Below are 22,817 nucleotides of genomic sequence, written 5' to 3' on the forward strand. Positions count from 1 at the left end.
CCCCCCCCCCCCCCCACGGTGATCAGCTTGAGTCACAAGGGAGTTCCAAACCGAGTGACATGCCCTCAAGTACAAGTATTCCTCCTCATGAGAAACTACAAGTACTTACTGACAAAGTTTATACTATTTCCATGTCATATGAAGTATGAAACATTGGCACCATCAAATGCACTGACCATGGATAATTAAAGACTCTAAGTCTTCCCCCTCCAGCGATACTTAAAACTCTTTAACCACTTTATTTCCCTCACCAGGGACATCCAACAAGGTCACTGCACTCCCCCATGTACATACACAACATACAACATATGAAACATGGGCATTATCGATGCACTGACCATGGATAATTAAAGATTATAAGTCATCCCCCTCCAGAGATGCTTAGAACTCTTTAACCACTCTATTTCCCCCACCAGGGACATCCAACAACGTCACTACACCCCCCATGTACATACACGTCACACAACGTATGAAACATGGGCACCATCAATGCATTGACCGTGGATAATTAAAGATTCTAAGTCATCCCCCTCCAGAGATGCTTAAAACTCTTTAACCACTTTATTTCCCCCACCAAGGACATCCAACAAGGTCAATGCACCCCCCATGTGGTGGATATACCCGATTGAGCGATAGATCTTAAAAAGGTATACAAAGAATCTACACTGTTCTGAAGCTTCTGTTGTTGAAAGGTACATTACGGAAGAAACTATTGAGTTTTGTTCCGAGTACATGTAACAAGGAAAAACCTGTTGGGGTTCCGGAGTCTTACCATGATGAGAGAGTGGGAGGTAAGGGTTCAAAAGGACTGCATGTTATCACTCCAAGTCTAGAAGAATTGCAACAAGCTCATTTGTATATACTAAATAACAGTAATGAAGTTCTACCATACATACTTTGTCACGAAGCTTTATTCAAGGAAAGCAACCCAAAAATGACCAAGAATAGGGTGTTGAAAGAGCATAACAAGACTTTCCTAAATTGGTTTAAAGATATAATCTTCGGTGACCATAATGCATCTGAAAGGTTAAGGAAGTTAGTAGATGGGCCTAAAAGAAATGTTATAACTTGGCAAGGATACGATATCAACAAGTATTCCTTCTACACAAAAACACAAGATGACAAGTACAATGCAAAACAATGGTGTAAGTCTAAGGGCTGAATCTCAACATTTTGCTACTGTACATGATGACAATCCTTGTGTAGCTTACATGCCTTACTTTGGAGTCATTGAAGAAATCTGGGAGGTTAATTATGTTAAATTTAGTGTATGTGTTTTCAAGTGCAACTCGATAGATAGCAATATCGGTGTGCGAACCGATGATTTCGGATTTACTTTGGTAGATCTAAAGAAGCTCACTTATCAGAACGAGCCTTTTATCATGGTTGAACAAGCTAAATAGATATTCTATGTTGAAGATCCTTGTGATGAAAGATGGTCAGCAGTTCTACATAGAAAAACAATTGGTGTTAATATTGAAGATGATGATTCAACCCTTGAAAGTTGTCTCACTCCTTTCTTTGCACAAATTTTGAGTAACGTCAATGGAGAAGAAGTTGACGACATCCTCACAAATCGTAACGATCATGATGAAGGAGAATTAATTAACATCGTATAATGTAATTTATTTTATATTTACTTGGTTTGTTAATTTTAGTTACACAACTTAATATAGTTTTCATACATTGTTTAATTAATGTTGTTGTTTTTTTTACTGGCACATGGCTACACCACCTAGCTCACCTCCTCCTCCTCCTGAGTCAGCAACACCTTCTTCACCGTCTTCATCAAAGAATACTAGAAAAGCAACACGAATCAGGTCGTTGACTACTAGACCAGCTGGGGTGAAGAGACTAGTGGTTCATGTTGACCCTGTCATTGGGAAATTCGATGGTCCCCACCGAAAGAAATTAAGAACATATTTGGGGATTGTCTTTCGTGATAAGGTGGATGATACATTTGATAATTGGAAACAATTCCATATCGCTTAAAAGGATATGATATGGGAATATATTCAGGTATTTCAATTAAATGTTGAATGTTGTTGTAATATGTTGTACTAAAAATCCTAATTTGTAATTTACTAACTACACAATGTATTTATTCTATCGCAGGCTAAATTTGATATCCCTGAATCATCTGATTTGAGGACAAAGAAAAAAAAAATACTTCAAACCGTAGGAGAGTGGTGAAGGCAATTTAAGTCATATCTGACCTCTAAATGGGCCCTGGCACACGGCAAGGAGGGCGAGGATGACAAAGTCTGCGAGAAGTATAGAATAAGCAAAGAGAAGTGGACCCAATTTTGTCAGAGCCTTGGAGATCCTTTATGGGAGGTTAGTTGATTTTCAGTGTTTTTAAATCTTCATATTGACGCATTATTGTCAACTAGACCAGTTATCGTTATGTGTTATTGCCATTGGATGTTCAAAAGAAGGCATAGGCCATTCAGAAACAAAACACTACCCCTCACATGTTGTCTCGTGGGGGATATGATTTTCTAGAAAAAAATTGATGGATAAGAAGCAAAAGAAATGGTTGGAGGAAGCAATTCAATCCGGGAGAACTAACACAGTTGTTGATCCTCCATCTCCCATCAGATGACACGTGAAGTGGAAGATGGCCCAAACGAAGAAAACTGGTCAAATGACGTCTGAGGCTGCAAAGGAAATTGCAGATAGGATTATAAGTCACTTTCGTTTGTTAATGGTTATTTTTTGTAACAATTGTTGGATGAGTAAACCAATATTGTTTCATCTGTTGATTGCAGGATTCCTTGGAGGAGCAGGCCTCACAAGGAAGTTTTGCCACCCATGGACGTCAGGATGTACTAACTGTTGCCATTAGGCGACCAGAGCACCCAGGTCTTGTCCTTACTGCTGGAACCAGCTTCAAGGGCCTCTCGCACCTCTTCCTCCATGGCTGCTGAAGACCTGGAGTAGCTGACACAAAAGATCAGAGACAAGCTGGAGGAGTCAATCACACAAAAAGTGACTCAACAATTAATGATGTCCTTAAGCAGATGCAGTATCAGATGCAATCATAAGGACTCGCACAACCTCCTGAGGCTGAGGTTGGTCCTTCTACTACTCGTGTCAATATAAAGGAAAGTTGTGTTGATCCCTCAAGGCAGGACCCAGAAACGGGTGACTCAGACAAATTTGGGATATATGTCAATGACAATCATCCCCGAATCGTTGCTCTTGGAAGAGTTTATAAGGGGTCGACAGTCATCCATAGCATTCCTTTGGGCAATGATCAAGTGAAGGTCGGGGTTGAGGAAGTCTGAGATGTTGATTTTCGTGTTCATGTACCCACTTAAGAGGTTCAGTTAGTGGGGCAGGCACTTAACACCTTCCTTACTTGGTTGACACATCTCATAAAGCCTTTTTCAGCTCAAGTATTTCATTTTGTTTTTTAAAATAATTATTAATAAATGATTTGTTACAAATCAAGTTTTGACTGTCATTCGCTTAATGTGTAGGATAAGCAGGTAATTGAGGGACCAGCGAAACCTGTAGATATGTTGGATCCTGACATTGATCCGTTGTACCTGATGACATTGACCATTTAAGAGCTTTTCTTGAAGTCGTTGCAGGTGTCATGGGATGCTAGCATGTTTGGTGTGTATAATGATTACTTCCCATTGTACATAAAGCATGAAGATATTTTTGAAATAGCTCACGGTGGTCAATGTCTGAGCATTTCTATTATACAATTGTGGATTCTATAAGTCACTTTACATTATTGTATATTACCTAACTAATTGTTTTATCATATTCATGCATAATGTACTATGTTTTAACAACAAGCATATGACTAAGACAACTATGCGAGTAGGGAATGTCGATGTGTATGGATTCCTCGAGCCACAATTGTTAGTCGTCTTATACGAATAACTATTGTATAGAAATTATTTTCCAAAACTTGTATAGTTCCCCAATTTATGGTTATTTTGGAGTAATTTTGTAAATAAATTTTGTTTTATGGATAAAGTTGTCTCTAGAATATGTCTATTGGATTTAATGATGAAATCTGGGTATTTTCAGATGAAAAAGAGGCTAAGTTTTGAAGTGCAAAAAGCAGAAGTTGGGCTAAGCGCGCATCCACTGCCAAGCACAGCTTCAGTGCGCGAAGGAGAATTTGGAAGAGCATCAGCATCAAGGTTGCACGCTAAGCGCAAGATCAGTGCGCTAAGCGTAGCATGTGTCTTCAGCCAGGCTCAGCGCAAGACTGACGCTAAGCCCAAACCCACTTACTCACGCTAAGCACAAGGGTGGTGCTAAGTGCAACGTCGCAAATTCATAGCCTATTTAAAGCTTGTTTTGTGTAGAATTAGGGCAGATAATGCCCAGAGCACAGAATTCCACAGCACACCATAGTGCCTATTTCGGGAAAAGAGCTTTGGAGGTAGCAAGAGGAGCAACTTTTGCAGAGGAGCCTAGGTTTTGTAAGCTTATTATTGTTAGAGTTTCTTTTGTAATGGCTGGCTAAACACCCTAGTTGGGGGATTTCTAATGAACAACTGATATAAATACTTAATATTTAATTGATTATGTTTTCTGTGTTCAATGCTTCCTTCAATGCTTAATGTTTGTATGTTTTTGGTCTGATCATCCATTTGTGTACATAGTTAGGTGACTTTAGCATTGGGAAATGTATTGTTGCCTTAGAACTTGATTGAAGCAAGATCAAAACTTAGTCTTACAAGAGGCATCTGCGGATTAAGTTTTGGTTTTAATTATGTTGTTACAATAATGTTGTTTAGTCTAGGCCTAGTCTTACAAGAGGGATCTACGAACGAAGCTTAGGCTAAATAAGGCTAAACTTTCGTAAGCTGCTTGAGTTGAGTCTAGTCTTACAAGAGGGATCTGCGGATGAAACTCAGTTTAAGTTAGTCTAAACCTAAGAGGGTCGTCTAAATTGGCCTAGTCCAACAAGAGGGATCTGAGGACGAAGCTTGGATTGATTCAGTCTGATGAGGGATCAAGGTTTAGTAATTTAGGCTACAGCATAAAACACAAGAGCATGATTGATTAGAGAAATATAATTATATGCATCAGCTTGTTTGTTAGAAAGACCCAACATTTCTACTTACTGCTGTCACTTTTACTTACCTTGCATTCTATAGTTTTTAGCATAAAGGTTTAGTTTAAATTCTGTTTGAAATTATCAATCATACATGTTCTCTCAACAATGCTTCATTTCTGAACTTAACTCAGGCTAACATTAGTTCCCTGTGTTTGATACTCGGATTCATCTGTTTTAATTTTTAAATACTTGACAATCCGGTGCACTTTCCGGCAAACCGGGTTTCCCTTGAATATATTTATACGAAGAAAAAGTGGAATAAGAAGTAACCGCAGGGGAAATCCAACAAAGTATTTATGGCTATACAAAGATTTGGGCAATCGTAATTTGAATCAGAAGATTATATTATGAAATGGATGCAGAATTCACAAAGAGATGTGTACCTAGGAGCCTACTTGAATGGGTAAGTTAAATTAAACAAATCAATTTAAATCATGTATGCTTTATAATAAATTAATGTTCTCCAATGCAATGTACATTGGCAAATGGTCATCATTCTACCTAAGAACAATGTTGTCATCTGGTTTTGTTCCTTGCACAATAGGCCCAACAACTACTTGAAATGAATTATCAACATGTAAGTTATATTTTGTAATACATTTCCTTTATGATTACAATTTCACTTCAATATTTTTATTGTATAATACACATGCATGTTTCTCTTAACCAGTGCTTTGAAAGGATTCAACGATAATCAAGGAAGTAAATCCAAGGCTGCTACTAGATTGATTAGTTAAAGTAAGTCATTTAAATAATGTTTCATGTCTTAAAAATTAAATTTTATTACGCTTCAGTTAACTTTGAATATCTAAATATCCTATTCAATTTAGTGTAATACAAGCAAAAAGAAAGCATTGAGTGCGGGTACTACGTAACGCATTGGATGTCAACAATAGTCCTAGGAGGTTTCAAGGATAACTAGGAAACATTAATTGTTTACTTCATAACCAATTCAATTTCTTATAATTGTTAGACTCATTTATTAACTTATGTGTTTTATTATATCATGCAATATTTTACTGATCAAAGACCATTGGAATCAGAGAAAATGAAGGCAATTTGCATTCAGTAGGCAAGATATTATTTGAAAGTTAAAAATCAAACACTAGGAATTTAAGTGATTTTAGATTTGTAGAGTAGTTATTACGTAAATTTAGATTAGGTTACAAATGATTTTATGTATTGACATTCATTTTTCTTATAATTCATTGCAAATATTCAATTATATATAATGGAAAAAATTTAAACTGGTTGATAAAAACTGTTTGGTATGGTACTGCTTTAAAATTTCAGGTTAAATGGGGTAATTACAAAAACAAATAAGATATTAAAAAAATAGAAAAAACATTAATTTTTATTAAATACGATGTTGTCAGTCAATAACAACATCGATTTTCATAAAAAAAACGGATGTGGACTTCTAAATATTTAATTTTTTTTGTTATTTTTATGATTCGACATCGATTTTGGAAAATCGATATTAACGTTGAGACTTTCAACATCAGTTAATAATTGATGTTGAAAGTCCTTAATAACTAATATTAAAAACCTATTTCCTAATAGTGAATACAAGATTTCTACAAAAACAAGTTGCAAGTTGTGTAAGAAATGAGCAGAATGCTTTTTTTCTATTAGTCACTATAAGAGAGATATTATTTGCTTGCCCGCCCTCTATTGTTAACCTTCCCTTATATCTCTTATTTACACCTTAGGAAAAAATTTGATTCAATATTTCAATTCAAGTAGTGTTTATATCAGGGAAATGTTGGGGAAAGTAATAATAATAAGAAAGGTAAATTAAAAGAAACTGAGATTTCAACTTTAACTAGCCATAAATTCCCATTTAAGTTATACAATAATGAGAAGTAATACCTCAAGAAGTGCTTTGACAACAGAAAGTGAAGCAAGTAGCAATGTCCAACTAATTACAAAAATGAATTTCTTACTTCCAAAACCGGGTGTAGTTGCTCCCCACCAACTTTTTTCCAAAACCGTTGTTAGCGCGTCCAACTAATTAAAAAAATGTCACCATTCATTTTTTTAAGACAATTTTGGAAAAACCGTCATTGATCCAAGGACTTGAAAAACATTTTCTCTAATAGTGTCGCTATTGTCTAGCAATCTAACTCCGAGATGACATTTTGATAGAGAAGTAAACCCCATGCGTCGACTTCTTTTGAAAGAGGGACTCCATTCATCTTTTGAGTTATGGCTTTTATGAATCTGCCTTGGCAATCTCAAATGCATAGGCCAATCCCAAAGCATTGTCGATTGCAGAAAATTTCCACATCAATATTCATTTTAAGCCATCCTTGTGTTAGCGCCTTCCATTGTTGATCATGTTGGAATTGTGTTGCGCGGGTGGAGTGTACAACAACATTTCTTTCTTGTTTCCATTCTTCAAAGAATTGGAAAGAAGAAGAAGAAATAAAGATACTGAAAGGAAGTTCAACATTGTCCCATATTCTTTTTTTTCTTCTTGTCCAGATTATACATATAATAATAGCCATTATCTTCTTCTGCTCTTGCTGTAACAAGTTAAGCAAATCAAACAACAACTTTTTAAGCATTTAGCTTCTTCTACTTTGTTGTGAATGGTGTTCCAGAAACCCACAAAACTTCCAAAATTTCGTGAGCATGTTTACAACCAAAGAATAGATGCCAATCATTTTCTAAACCTGTATCACATAAAGAGCAATGATTAGGACATAAAATTCCTCTTATTTGCAAGCGACATCTTGTTGGCAAACACTCTCAAAGTAGCCTCCATAGAAAATGATTTTTGGAGGAATATATGCAACCTCCAAATCTGCATCCAACTCCTTTTTTCCTTAAGATGGTCATTTTGAACAATGGAAGTTATAATACAATGGTAAGTTGTCCTCACAATGTAAAGACCAATAGGGGAATATTTCCAAAGTTGATCAGCACATGCAATATTTAGCAAAGGAATAGATTGAATTTTCAGGGCATCCTCATCATTGAAAAATTGATCAAGAATAATTTGTCTTCATGAATTTGTCTCATTATCAATAATAGAGTTAACAGTTAAGTGATCCAAACCTGGGGGGCAAAGACAGGATATATGGATTTTGTGTTGCTCTTGGCCATGGTTTTGTCCAAATGTTGATGTTACTTCCATTACCAATACACCATCTTCTACCTTCATTCACCACTACCCGTGAAGCATGGATACTATGCCAAACATAACTTGGATTGTGCCCAATAGAGTGTCCATAAAATTCCCATTTGGAAAATATTTAGTTTTTAAGACTTTTGAAACAATAGTATCATGGTTGGTTAAGAATTTTCAACCTTACTTCCCTAGTATGGTCAAGTTGAAAGCATGAAGATACCTAAATTCCATTCCTCCATCCTCTTTCTTCATAGTCATTTTTTTCCAATTCAACCAATTTATGCCAGGAGCTACTCCCTTTTTTGAATCCCACCAAAAAGAATTCATCATTTTTTCAAGTTAGTATTCTAAGGTTGATGGCAAAGGAAAAACACTCATACAGTAGATAGGGATTGATTGTCCAACAGATTTAATGAATCATACAATATTTTTAAAGTATGAAAATGTGTAGAGAACATTTATAATTTGTAAAAACATTAAGTATTTAGTAAAAAGTTACAATATTTTCCTTCTATGAAAACATTATAAATTATCTCTTTGTTCTCACTAAAGAAAAATTTTGGATCGATCATTAAGTTCACACCAATAAACTTTATCATAATAATCAAAAATTAAGTGACAAAATTCATGAAATTTGCATGCATTTAAATGTAATCCAAAAATAACTAATCAAATAAAAAAAATTATCGATATCTGTTCAAATAATTTAATGATCTTCTTATTGTGAGTGTTCAAAGTACATATATAACGGAATTGTTTATTCTTTGGACACAAATGTGTGTCACATTTAAACTTTTTTTTCCTTCTCTTGAAAAAAAGAGAACATACTTTTTTTAATCAATATCTATATAATAAAAGAGAAGGAAATTGAAAATACTGAAATACCCATGGCTGAGAGGTTGACAGCTGTCCAAAATTTTGGTTTTTTGGTCAAAATACCCATAGCTGAGAGTTTGACACCTGTCCAATTTTTTGGTTTTTTGGTTTTTTGGTAATTTTATGGCCCTTCAGCTTTGGGCTTGGTTTTCTGGCACGTGGATTGCTGCTTTTTGTTGTGTTGGTTCTAATAATGCAGTTTCAATTTTCCTTTGTTGACACTTCCATGCTTGATTTATTTAATGCTGCCACGTGCTCTGCTGATTTTGTTCTTGGTGTGAGGTTGTGCTTTTGGGTTGGTCATTCCGGGTTTTATTCACTTGCCTCTCTTCTTCCTCTTTCGTTGCTTCTGTAGTTCAAGGTGGGATTGTTGTGCATGTCTCTTTTCCTCTCTTTTTTTCCTTCCTTCTATCTTTTTCAATAATTTGTCATCGTTTTCCTCCGCAGGAAAGAGATTCGTGAAGCCATCGAAGGTTACAAAGGATATACATACTGATCGTGTAAGCCCCTTTTGCTTATCGTTAATCTCCAATCGTTAATCTATCACCATTTTTTGTCTGATTTTTTGTGTTTTTTTTATGCTTTGTTGTTGTTTTTCCCTAAAACTCATATTTTTTATTTTGTTCAGACTTTTACGGGAAAGTCTATGAGTTTTGATGCATTTTCCTCAGTTCTTAATTATCTGGATTTGCATGCAAGCTCTGCACCTCACAGTATCTTTTTGTGTTTTTTGCGATTTTTATTTGGATCAGGGTGTCTGTGGCTTAGTGGTATTTCGCGTTCAATCGCTTACAATTGGTCTCGACCCAACATGAAAATCGGTGTTAGGATCATTCACGCAAGTTCGTCTTACCGGAACGTCTGTTTCTCGCAAAGGTTTTTTCTTTTCCACTTTTTTCCCTTCGTTCAATCTTTTTCAATAATCTGTCATCGTTTTCCTCTTTTTATTCCTTTTAATTTTCCCAGGCTATCAATGAAGAAGCATCCAACAGGAAAGTTTTTTCCCTTTTTACTGTTATGCATGTTTGTTTCATTGATATTTGCTTCTATTTGGAAGGTTTTAATTTTATTTGTTGTTATGCATGTTTTCTTCTTAATAATAGTTATTTTTCCTTACTGATTTTTCAATTTTGTTTTTGGTTCCTTTTTATTTTGTCGGGCTATCGACGAAGAAGCATCCAGCAGGCATGTTTTTTCCTCTTTTGCTCTTATGCATGTTTGTTTCATTACTATTTATTTTTATTTGCAAGGTTCTAATTTTGTTTGTTGTTATGCATGTTTTCTTCTTAATAATAGTTATTTTTTCTTACTGATTTTTCAACTCTGTTTTTGGTTCCCTTTTTATTTTCCCGGGCTAATTTTTTCGTCATCTTCCCCATATGGGTTGTAAGTTATGTGTTTGATGAAATGTCTAAATGAAGTTTTAGTTTTTAATCTTAAAAATTCATGTGCATATTGGTTGGAAGCACGAGAACAAAATTGCCAGTTGTGGAAGTGACATTACATTATCAATAATGACATTATATATACACTCTAATTTATTCAATATTGATTAATTTGTGTACTTTCTTTTTGTTGATTGAAAACCCTACTCTAAACTTTGTTCCTGTGGCATTTGTTTTTACTATGGTGTGCAGTGGTCGAAAGAGGCATGGATTCTGCGTCAAGATGTTTGTGCTGGGTGTTGCAGTTTTGGTATCGCAGGGAATGATCCCAAAGTAATAATTTCCCCTCTCTTTTTATTTTATTTTTGTGGTTGAGTCACGGAATTCTTCTCCTGTTAAAGTTGTTCATATTCAAAATAGGAAGCAAATTAGGTGACTGATGAAATTTCCAAAATAGGTACTTGCATACACAGGAAATAGGTACTTCCATGAGGGTCACAAATGATTAAAGTTCAATTTCATTATTTAATCTCTTATTCTCTTTCAGGTATTATACTATACAATAGTGTTTTTTTTTAAAATAGGTTTTCTTTTGCATTATTCGACTGCTTATTTGTAATAACCATGATCAATAATCAACAAGGAGATTCACCAGCATAGATACAGATTTAAATGTCTTGAAGAAGAGGATAGAGACAGTGCATTTGTAATAACCTTAAGTTCTTTTGATAAAATTTATGTTCAAAAACCTTGGAGGGTTACTGGTGTTCTTTTTCCTGTTACTTTATTCTTTGAAATTAATGTTACTATTATTCAATATTTGATGCTTGCCCTTATACTGCAAAATTTGTGTGTAACTACAACACATCAGCCTATTAAAGAGATATTAGAAAAGGAAAAAAAGGTATGTCTCTTTTTTATGTTAGTGTTATGCTTGGTATCTATGGGTTTGTCATTGCTTTTGATGGTAAGTTACCGTTGGGTTGCATGCATAAATCTTTCCATAAAGTCTACATGCTATTTGCATGTGTTACTTTCTTCCACGAGCCTGTTGGTAGAGCTTCTGATGGTCGACTTATCATAGATTTCATTGGTAAACCTTTTCATTCTCATCATTATGCTTTATTTCTTATTCATTAATTTGTGTCACACAATTGTTCAATAGCATGCTTGATTTTCTATTTACTTTGCTTTCTTTTTCTTCTATCATTATGTGGTGTCTCATAACACAAGCTAATTAATCTTCTTTTGTTTGAGTTTTGTCATGCAGAGATTGGATTCCAGTTTGTGTTGTTATTGACCGACACAAGCATCTCTTTCCACATGAATAAAGCTGGGATTCAATAAGAATGAATCGTGAAGATTAATTTTGTACATATATCTCTGTTTATAATTATATTAATTATAATTAAATATATAGATATCAACTTATCTATTTATTATTCATAAAAAACTATAATGGTCATATAAAAAATCTAAAATTTTCATTCACTGAAAACAAAATAGGAGAAGATCATATAGTTTTATTCGTTCAAAATAATGATATGGTTCCATTTATCTATGCAGCCCAGCATCTTGGTTTTCCATTCTTCAGTGCATACATAAACTCAATTGGAACAAGTTGCAGGCATGGAGCAAACTTAATTTGCTGCAGGATCATCAACCATTAGGCGCCAAAAAAGGATAGTCTTTGAGGGTGGCACTCCTTTCACTTTTGAAATACAGGTTGCACAGTTCAACCAGTTTAAGGCACGCATCGGAAAGTTCTTCAAGCAAGGTTCTTCCAAGATATCTATATACACATGACATAATATATTTAACTTAGCCTCTATTTCGATGATGAAGCGATTTTACATTTCTTCTATATCATCAAATATGTTAGTTTGTTAGAATATTAGTTTTTATTAGAGATTGAACTTATAACCTTTTTTCTTTTTCTTCTCCTTTCAATTCACCTTATATTTCTATCGTGAAGTAATTTTATGTTATATAATGCTACCTAAATGTGTGTTGGTGATATGCATGCAGAAGGGAGAAACTCCTTCAGAGAACACTTTCCTAGGCTAGAGGACTTTGCCAAGGCTATCTACATATTTGATATTGGAAAAAATGATATTGTTGCTGCTATTAACAGAGTGGGCCACGAAGATTCTCACGCAGTCATCTCAGACATTGTGGATTATTTTGAAAACCAAATCCAAGTAAAAACACCACACCAGTTTTTGGGTCTGCCACAGGGAGCATGGTTTCAAGATGGTGGGTTCGAGATTTCTGTGTTAGATTTGGGTCTACAAATTAGCAAAAACTCCACACCTGTAGATTTAAATACTAAGTTTAGATTTGGTGTTCTACCTACGATACTTAATGAATTATAATTAAATTGAAAACCCATATTTTGGTAAACTAGATGTATAAAATAGGATATGTCAAGTAATTTTTCTTTTTTAGGTGAAGTTTGGAAATTTCTATATAAAAAAGAATAGAGGGTTAGTCACCTTTTTCTTTTTTAGTTAATTAATAATGTTTCTATTTTAGTTATAATGTTTCTATGTTTACATGATATATTTTTTACTTTCTGTGTATTTTAGTTATTTCTCTTTATATTTATAGATAAAAATAAATTATACTATGAATTTCTTATTTATTGTAATTAAAAATACTCTACTAACTTTAATGTTGAGATTCACACGGGACACAAATCACGTCGGTAGTGCAATGAAAATTAGAAATTCTCCTTACTTGCTCTTTTTGTATTTAATTAATTAATTTATTTATTTTTTTATTGTTATTGTTATTATTATTATTATTATTATTATTATTATTATTATTATTATTATTATTATTATTATTATTATTATTATTATTATTATTATTATTATTATGTGTTGTTGATTTAACTTTAGCAAATGTGTTTATTTTTTATCTTATTAACTTTTCAACTTATTATATATCCTTTTTGATGTTTTATTTTTTAAATCAGACATATACAATAGCGAGTAATTATATAAGAAATTATCTAATTGGCACTTTAAAAATTAATAGTGAGTAATTTTAAATTTGTGGCACTTTAAAAATTATTTATTTTTCACATGGGAAAATGACAATAATTTTCATTTTACATGTAATTATATTTTCTTTATTTCCTCTGAACAATTTTCCTTTTACCAACATTATAAATATATATCTATCTAATCTTCAATTATACTACTCTGATTACAATTTTATTAACCAAGCGACCCGTACGTACGCACGGGTTATATACTAGTTTCTCTTATTAAATTACAATATTATCACATTGATGCAACAATTTGATTTTAACTAATTTTGTGTCCAAGATGATAAGGAGAAATAGATCTTAATTAATTCAAAGTTTTGTTAAAAGATAAGTAAAATTAGACCAAAAATTATTTCTGTTAAAAACTTGAATATTATTTAATACATTAATCACTTATATTCAAATGTTGATGTAAACAACGTCATGGTCTAATTGCAAAATATTTTGTGGTGCATGAGCCGTTGGTAATATTCATGTGCAAGGTTTACACGTATTCAATAAGCATGCAAAATCATTGATTCTGGTGATGACAAGTCTCAAACAATTTCCATCAGAAAAAGACATAAAAACCCTAGAGGAACCAAAAAGTGTGAGGGGCAAAACTGTCACAATAGCAGGCTATATATAATAATAATACGAAATACAATTATTGTTGATAAATTAAGCAAGTAAGGTTGGGATGGAGGGAACTAATAGTAGCGGTGATAACGTGAGTGCGGGTGTGGTGCAGAGTAGGATGAGGATGAAGGTGATGGTGGCTATAGACGAGAGTGAAGGAAGCTTCTATGCTCTTAAGTGGGCCCTTGATAACCTCTTCACCACCATGGCCACTGTGGGAGAAGCATCATCACCTGAAAATGATGGCATGGTGTTCTTGGTTCATGTTGAGCCCAAAGTTCACAACTATGTGTATCCCATCGGACCCGGTGGAGCAGGTTAATATCTTTTTATTAGTATATTCTTTGTTATTAAGTTTAATTTATAAATTCATCACGAGATAATAACATGAATCTTGAGTTTATTATATTATTCTTGAGTTGGATCGGAGGCAGAATCAAATTTGTTTCTTTTGACAAATAACATTCTTATTTACTTCCCTTCAACAGCCTTTTATCCTGCAACTGTAGTAGTGGATTCGGTGAAGAAAGCACAACAAGAACGATCAGCAGCTATTCTCTCACGGGCATTGAAAATGTGCCATGATAAGCTGGTAAATGTCTTATATATGCATGTCTTCTTTCACTACATCAAAAGTCGGTTTTTTCAGTAATTATTGTATCTTTTAGCAACAATATATACAAATTATTATCTCTAAAATATTTACTAGCAATTAGATTATGATTATCGTAATTGGTTGATAAAAATATTACCTGCAATTATAGTGATTAAAAAAGAGAAAAAGAAACTCCTTTTATCACCAAAGTAAAAAAAAAAAAAAACTATTTTAGAAGATCCTACACTCATTATATCCATACAACAAAGGTTGTGTTTGAATTACACTTTGGAAACTTAAGTTTGGATGAAATTCATTTTGCAAACTCAATTTGCAAAAGCAACTCTCCTCTACCTTGTATTTCAAACTGAGTTTCAAAGGAAAATTACAATAAAACTTAGTTTAAATTCTGACTGATCACCTGAAAATCAAATGAGATGCTTTTTTAATTTTTCTTTTTAGACATACTTTTAGACCTCCAAACTGAAAATCATAAAGTCACACAATCCAAGAACCGTTTATACACGAAAATGGATTTGGAACAAATTTAATTATATTTTTTAAAAACTTTAAATACAGTACATTTTTATCTATTAAAAAAAATGCAAAGTTGTATTCACTAATTTGTGTAATATGATAAATTATTATAAAGATTTTGAAGAAAGTGTATGCTTTCCTAAATTGAATAAGTTCAATTGAAGAGAGATTGATACATACAAACCCATTTATCTCTTTCCACTAGAGTTCTCTTTTCTCTTCAGTCTTAGATTAAAGAGATAAACATCGTACTTTTGTGGATCTTGTCATGGTGGACCCACAAAAGTTTTTTTATCTTTTCTAGTGATTTGGTCCAATTTTGGCATCTTTGAAGGAGAGTACAGGAAAATGATTTAGTGAATCAAATATGATGCCCCAATGAAAATGCAGGTGAAAGGAGAGAGTATTATTCTTCATGGAGACGCAAGGGAAATGATTTGTGAAGCCGCAGAGCAAATGCAAATTAATCTCCTAGTCTTGGGTAGCCGTGGCCTTGGCACGCTCAAAAGGTTAGTGTTACCATGATTCTACTCTACGTGTACATAGCTTAATTTGGCAATTTATATTATAATATACTTCTCTTTTCATTCTTTCAAGTATAAGAATAAGCTGTTCATCTTAAAGGTAAAATAAGTCGATGAGAAAATATATATTTAATTTTACATGATTTGCATAATAAATGAAGAATGCATTTCAATATCCACAGTTTAATTATTTTTTAAAGGATTGAAATGACTTACTTTTAGTTTTACTTAGATTTACTCACCTAGATTTAAGTTTCTTATAATATAATAAAAAAAGGTGATAATTTAAGTTTAATTTGACCTCATTATTTTAATTGTGTAATTCTTATTTATCTATTAACTTGATGTTCAAATATTTAATGGAAATGTTTGACATAGCAATGCCGTAGACTGTCTAGTCAATATAGAAATTTAAACATTGGATGTCAGCTTAAAAGATGAACAAAAAATTACACAACTCATAAAAAAAATAGAATGACTAAATTCGAGATATGACTATAGGAAAAAGAATAAAAGTACAGTTTAAATCTATTATTTATTTTGGTTTCATTTGGTGGCAGGACATTTCTTGGAAGTGTAAGCGACTATTGCGCACATCATGCAAAAACACCGATCCTTATTGTGAAACCACCATCAGAGCATAGCAAAATGCAGTAGCCTCAGTTTTTCTGCTTATGTTTTAAGTACGCATCATCTATAATAAAGTGCTGGATTTATGTAGTTTAACGTCTTTTATCTCTAAGGAAGACTTTTTTAGAAGCTCAACAGAGATTAGTTTGATGCTTATTTGCACTTTTTGTAATGATCAATTATAATATTTATAATTTTAAAAGTTTGAATTTAAAACAAATTACGAATGACTTGTGTTATTAGAAGCTATTAAAAATGTTGATCACTTTTAAAATCTAGTCAAATATGCATGAGGCTGATGGTCATCTTTGTTTGCCTTTCTTGATGGCCGATGGTGAGTTAATTTTCTGTTAATAGTGCAAGTCATTCGTAACTAAGAAAGTGATCAAAAAGGTTGATGGTGAGTTAATGATTGAGAGTTATTCGCAAGGAGTTCAATCGGCTAAATAAGAGGTTTGAATTGTTATTTTTTTATATTATTTTTTATTTTTATGAATAAAAAAATTATCAACAATGTTGATCGCGTTTGAAAGAATTACTTGCCTTTTGATGTAGAAGGAAACTACAGAAACAGAACACTAAGAACTAAGAACATCGACAAACTATTATTTAATTCATGTTAATTGAGAATTGAGATATACCATAGTGGACCGATATATAAAAATTTTCATATTATATATATATTTTTTAAATCATTACTTAGAGAGTCCTCAAATTTCATTACAGCTATCACGGGAACGCTTCAATAGATAATAAATAACGATTGTTTTTCTCTAAATTTTATTAAAATTGAATAAGATAAAATTCTAGGGAAAGAAGTAACTATACTAGAAATTAATATCTCCATTTTTTGCATAATTGCACATTCATTTTCCGCTGGTAAATTAGAAAATATTTAACGGAAAAACTACTCGATGTTCTAAACCATACTGAACCTTTAAAATATGTATTGAAACAAAAAAATAAGAATTTAGAAAATAAAATACATTATTAATTAAAAAGTTTTAATAGGTTTTAAAAATTAAAAATGAAAAATATCATTTTTTAAATGAGAATATATTAAAAGACTAGGTCACTATAAAAAACACATTAATTTAATATATATATATATACTATTAATAAAGAAAATATTTTATTTTAGTGTCTACAAAAAAATTAGATAATTTTACTATTTTTTTAGTTTTTAAACTTCTACTGCTTCTTTAATAATTACCTATTATTCCCACGCTGTTATTTTTATTAGTGTTATTTTTTAACTTTTAAATCCTTTCTTTATTTATTTTTCTTTTCTTTTGTTTTTATACTAGGGGGAGTGCCTCTCTCCCCTAGAATATATAATATAAGTGTATTTACATGTAACTAATTTAAGTATAAAATATATCCTTTTTCTGGACGTGTTCAATGAGTGCCCTGCTGAGGCTTCTTCTCTTCTTTTTGCCGATGCTTCTGGCACTTTATTTGTTAGATCCTTTTAGTTTCTTTTTGCTGACGTTTTTTTTTTTTACCCTGATAAAAAAAAGTATAAATAACTGAAATGCATGAACAAAGAAAGGTTTTTAACTTCAAAATTTAAAATAATTAATTTATGAACAAAATAATTAATAGCTGTGGATTACAATTAATAAATAAATTTTAGTATTAAGAAATTAAAACATTTAATTTGAGAATTTCAAAAATACTAACAAATGTATTTCAACCGTTAAGCGGCATGTTGCAAACAAAATATTATCCAACTCTTCAAGCATAAAAACTGTTTTAATTGTTCTATAAAAACTGTTTAAATTAAATAAGATGAATTCAAAGCATGAAGGTCTCATTAGCAAGGTCAATTGAATTCATTTAGCAATTCCAAATTCAAAATATCAAAATCATGAAATGAGTGTAATTTAAGGTTACATGAATATTTCTCCTGCATTTATTGATTTCAACTATATTTAGGTTAGTAGAAAATACATGATAAGCATGTCTAATTCCATGCCTGACAAGTTAGAACTATATTTTGTCTTGTGCAACAGAGTCAATTATCAACAATTGACAAACTGCTATTATAAATTAGATTATTGTATATTAACATGATCAAGTTGAAGAAAAATCATTGCTGAACCACACGATTAGATTCTACATTGAAATTGCCCTTAGTAGTACATACTATCATTCATAATAATCTTAAATTGGTGGGGTCAAGGATTTACCTCAACTTTCAAATATCAGAAAAGACAAATTTAATCGGTCTATTTGAAACTCATTTCCTCGTAATAATCAAATACTACCCAAAACTGTGCCTATTACTAGAAATTGATACAACTAGACAATATCTCCAACCACCAATGTCAAAATCACACTTGTTGGCTGTTGCCTAGAGGCTAATATTAATTCCACAGAAATGTTTACTTCAACGTCCTCTTAGTGGCAGACATGATCGCATCCAATCACTCCAACATCAATCAAATCCGCAACTGCAGCTTCATACACCTACATCATAGACCAGCTTCCAACTATCATTTTCAAATTGGAAAATCCAGAATCGACTACCACTTTATTATAGACATACTTTGCTATGCACATTCCTTAGAGCATATATAAGATGGAATTTAGTGTGTGACCAGCTATAGGGAGAAATATATCAAACTTTTTTGCATAAAATGTATTTTAGGTTACTCAAGATTTGATCAAAATTTGTTTTAGTTCCTGCATTTTAAAAATGTTGGTTTTGGTTATAATATTTTCTAAAATGTGGTGCATTCGTCCCTAGTCAAGTCAAAATGAAACATAACGTCAGACGAAATCTACCATATTTCAGAAATATAAGAATCAAAATCACTGTTTTAAAAGAGTTAAAAAATTGATTTAGTGGTCGGGAAGCAATGTTTAAGGTTTAAAGGATGGAGGGGAGGAGAGAGGTAGTGGGTTCAAATCTCTCCACTAGCATTCTAACAAAAACTAACAACTAATCTTGGCTGATTAAGAAAAAAATATTGTTTTTAAAATATAGGAACTAAATTAATTTTTACCAAATCTTGAGTTATAAAACACATTTTATCCTAAACTTTTTACAGATATCTAATTAGAGACATCAAAGGGAAGGAAACCAAAGAAAAAGTACCTATTTTTCCCACCCTCCTAGTCTCGTTCCAGGGTCATAGTTTGAGAACAGCCGAAACTCATTTCCAAGTTTGCTGGAGTGCTGGGGCCTAAAACCACAAGGATGCAAGCCCAAGATCTCTGCTGCTCTTTCTTTCTGCACTTCACCTACATGTAATTGCAATACAACAATTAGAACACCCAATCTATGATACAGTTTTATTTCTTAGCAATTCTTTAAACTGATTATCTCATCATAAACATTTCTAGAGAGTAAATTATCATTTTCAGAGCAGTGACACAAAACACAACAGGATAAAATTCATTGATACCTGTGAGTAGAAGCAAAAATGACTCTCCAGGTTGTACGAGCAGATGAATTGTTTCAGCCACTTTCTCCAAGCACTCTTTGCTCTACTACCAAAGTAATTAGGTTAAAAAGATCATCAGCCATGTTACTTTGTTTTAAATTGGAAATAATCTATATTGTTAGTCTCATAGTCTCACACTTGATGTCTTTTCTATCTCCCCTTAAAAAGGGAAAAACATTCATTGCAAATTGAATAACAAAGACTCATCAATTATTTGGGAGGCATTCGGAAGAACCTCTAAGGAGAGAGATTATTTGGGCTTACCAAATTGGCTCAAGATTCTTATAAACTATTTTTAGCTTATTTCATAAAGATTCATGGTAAAATTCATCACATAAGCTTCCATATGATAAGAGCTTACCAAATAAGCGTGATTAAGCTGTTTACACAAGCACACCCTTTATGCATTAAATCTAACTTGTTTACTTTAGATTAAAAAAGAAGGGAAAAGGTTTGTCGTGCCTCAAATAAAACTGGCTTGTTCTTTTACACTTGCATCGTGGGTGGGTACCCATTCTGGTAACAAATAATTACAATTGTTCCTACAAAATAGTGAGTGATGCAGAAATAGAGAAAACATGTGACTCATGGCCAGAAGCTGTGAGGATACACGAAACAAGCTTTAAATTAGTTCACATTGAGATATAGGAAGCCTCCGTATCCATGAAACATGCAATTCAACTCATTGAAAAGAGATGTTCCGTATAATTTTGTATAAAGCAAAACAAAATATTAGGTTCATATTGATTATTGATTACAATCAAACCTACGAGACTGAACAATATCAGCTTCGTATCACAGTCAAGTCATTACTTTTAATCAGAAGATGTAAAAAAATGTGGCCAAGGGAGAGGGTAATTACTTCCAACATTATGATTTGTTATAAATAAATCTTAGAAGACTTGGAACTTACTCTTCTAAAATTAGAACAAGAAAAGGGTAGTGGTATTGGACATTGGTACACTCCTAATTAAACATACGCCCCTTTTATAATCTGTGCACAGACTGCGCACAAGATCTGAGTTTTAACTGACTTAAGTTATACAGTATTACGGTTTAAATTTTCTTTTTTTACAAGTTGCACACTAGGGGTGTAGAAATCATTTTTCACAAGAAAAAAGACATGTTAATCAATTAATCCTCCGCCACTCATATCATTTATAGTTTTCTGTGAAGTGCAAAAACAATTGACAGAAATGGAATCAAAAAGGTACAGAAGACACCGATTTACAGAGTAAAATATCAGCAATTAATTCTCACCAAGTAAGGAGGATCAGCAACTACAACTTTGCAGGAATGCTTCAATTCTGATGGAATATCCTCAGGGTGATTGTAGTCATAAAATGTGTACTCACTTCCATATTGCCCAAAACGTTTGTCATACTCCAGAAGTTGCGCAGGCACATTAGGATCCATTTTCTGAATATTGAAGAAAGGAAAAAGAGAATGTTACTAATACTGTAATACAGCAAAAGCAAATAGAAAGGATTTTAATATTCACACACTGTCACAATAAAGATTTTTATGTTGTCAACTAATTTGAAATTAGAAATCACCCTAATAAGATTTTTAAAACAAAAAGTTATAAAATTTTATATATTACAAGTGCATTCTAATTGAATTTATTAATTATTATTGCTAAGAGTGACTCCCTTTCTCAAATGAGTTTAATTTTCAATTTTCATACACTTTTAGTGTAAAAAATTTACTTTGTCAACTAATCAAAGATCATCTCAAATATGATTTTTAAAGTATGACTCCCTTTCTCAAATGAGTTTAATTATAGAGTAAATATAATATACACCAAAAGTAAAAGTATAAAGAATTTTTTTTACACTGCAATCAGAAACCGTCCTATCATGCAATCAGAAATCAGAAACCATCATGGATGGTAAGTTTGTTAATTTTTAAATATATTTATTTTTTCATTTAATGCGGAATATCCACAAGCCTTTTAAAAGTGATACAAGCGATAATTTCTAATTGATTGACACAATATATATACTTAAAAGAAAAATAAACAAATAAAAACTTAAATTACGATGGCAGAGAGAAAGGAACGAACCTTGAGATAAGCATAGAGGGTAGGGCAAGCGATGCAGGCGACGCGAGCGCGGATGCCGCCGCCGCAGAGAGCGAGAACTTCTTCGGCGACGGTTGTGGCGGTTTCGGGGCTGTACCAGAACTGGCTCAGCCTCCAATCCTCAGACACCAGAGAAACCTCGGACTCTCCGCCGGCGTCGGAGCCGCGTTGCTGCTCGGCGAGGAATTCTTTGAGGGCGGCGAGGGTGTGGGAGCTCAGAGCCGGTTCGTCGTCGTCGGACGGCGCCGAGGACTCACTGAGTTCGGTCAGCGAGTTAGGGTTCAGTTCGAGTTGGTTCTCCATTTGTGTAGTAGTATCGTGTGGGGAAGAGTAGAAGAAGTTGGTAGGGAAAAGAAAACACACTGATAGAAGGGGTGTTGCTTGGACACTGATTGCTCCAACCGAATATAAACTTTCGGGTTCGGGTTTCAAATTATCGGATCCAAACCAAACCCATCTTAGCCCAAAAACATGGGATGAGGATGACTGCTACCTATCCATGAAAAATATTCTGTAGATATTTTTTAAATAAAATTTAGATTCATGTGATTATGTAAAACTATATTCCACACACAAGGAAACTGCACTTGAATTTTTTAGATTCATCGGATTTAAATCTTAATTTCACAATACTTATATGTAATTTTTACTTTAATATTTTTTAGCTATCATGTCAAAAATTTAAATTTCATAATAATTATTAATATCATATAATGTGATCTAACATTAATAAAGAATTATTAATTTTAAAAATTAATATTTTTTATATTTTTTATAAAATATAATTATGATTCGATATCTTTTGATTTTTTATTATTATCTAGTATAGATTTA

At 32.7% G+C, this 22,817-nt stretch overlaps 2 protein-coding genes and 1 long non-coding RNA gene across 6 annotated transcripts; 2 read left to right on the top strand and 1 right to left on the bottom strand.

The window, feature by feature from the left end:
* Positions 1 to 9,146: 9,146 nt before the first annotated feature.
* Positions 9,147 to 12,969, top strand: LOC100797379 (uncharacterized). Of its 4 annotated transcripts, XR_005887413.1 has the most exons (4): positions 9,147 to 10,822; positions 11,760 to 11,860; positions 12,056 to 12,266; positions 12,518 to 12,969. It is a non-coding gene; the product is annotated as an uncharacterized lncRNA (long non-coding RNA). The 4 variants fall into 4 exon arrangements; XR_413169.4 differs by having other exon boundaries at positions 9,147 to 11,860; XR_005887415.1 differs by having other exon boundaries at positions 9,147 to 9,980; positions 10,071 to 12,266.
* A 1,218-nt stretch (positions 12,970 to 14,187) lies between these two features.
* On the top strand, positions 14,188 to 16,668 carry LOC100804300 (universal stress protein A-like protein). The gene is made up of 4 exons (XM_003518972.5): positions 14,188 to 14,479; positions 14,651 to 14,754; positions 15,685 to 15,803; positions 16,379 to 16,668. Exons 1-4 carry the CDS (start codon positions 14,224 to 14,226, stop codon positions 16,473 to 16,475), a joined length of 576 nt encoding a protein of 191 aa, XP_003519020.1. The 5' UTR covers positions 14,188 to 14,223; the 3' UTR covers positions 16,476 to 16,668.
* Positions 16,669 to 18,682: 2,014 nt separating this feature from the next.
* Positions 18,683 to 22,537, bottom strand: LOC100803770 (EEF1A lysine methyltransferase 1). The gene is made up of 5 exons (XM_003518971.5): positions 21,966 to 22,537; positions 21,161 to 21,319; positions 19,862 to 19,943; positions 19,552 to 19,697; positions 18,683 to 18,920 (listed from the first exon to the last, which is right to left on the bottom strand). The coding sequence occupies exons 1-4, from the start codon at positions 22,284 to 22,286 to the stop codon at positions 19,552 to 19,554; spliced, it is 708 nt and encodes a 235-aa protein (XP_003519019.1). The 5' UTR covers positions 22,287 to 22,537; the 3' UTR covers positions 18,683 to 18,920.
* Between the last annotated feature and the right edge of the window lie 280 nt (positions 22,538 to 22,817).

This window comes from Glycine max, chromosome 2 (genome assembly GCF_000004515.6).
Source record: "Glycine max cultivar Williams 82 chromosome 2, Glycine_max_v4.0, whole genome shotgun sequence".
Classification (NCBI taxonomy): domain Eukaryota; kingdom Viridiplantae; phylum Streptophyta; class Magnoliopsida; order Fabales; family Fabaceae; genus Glycine; species Glycine max.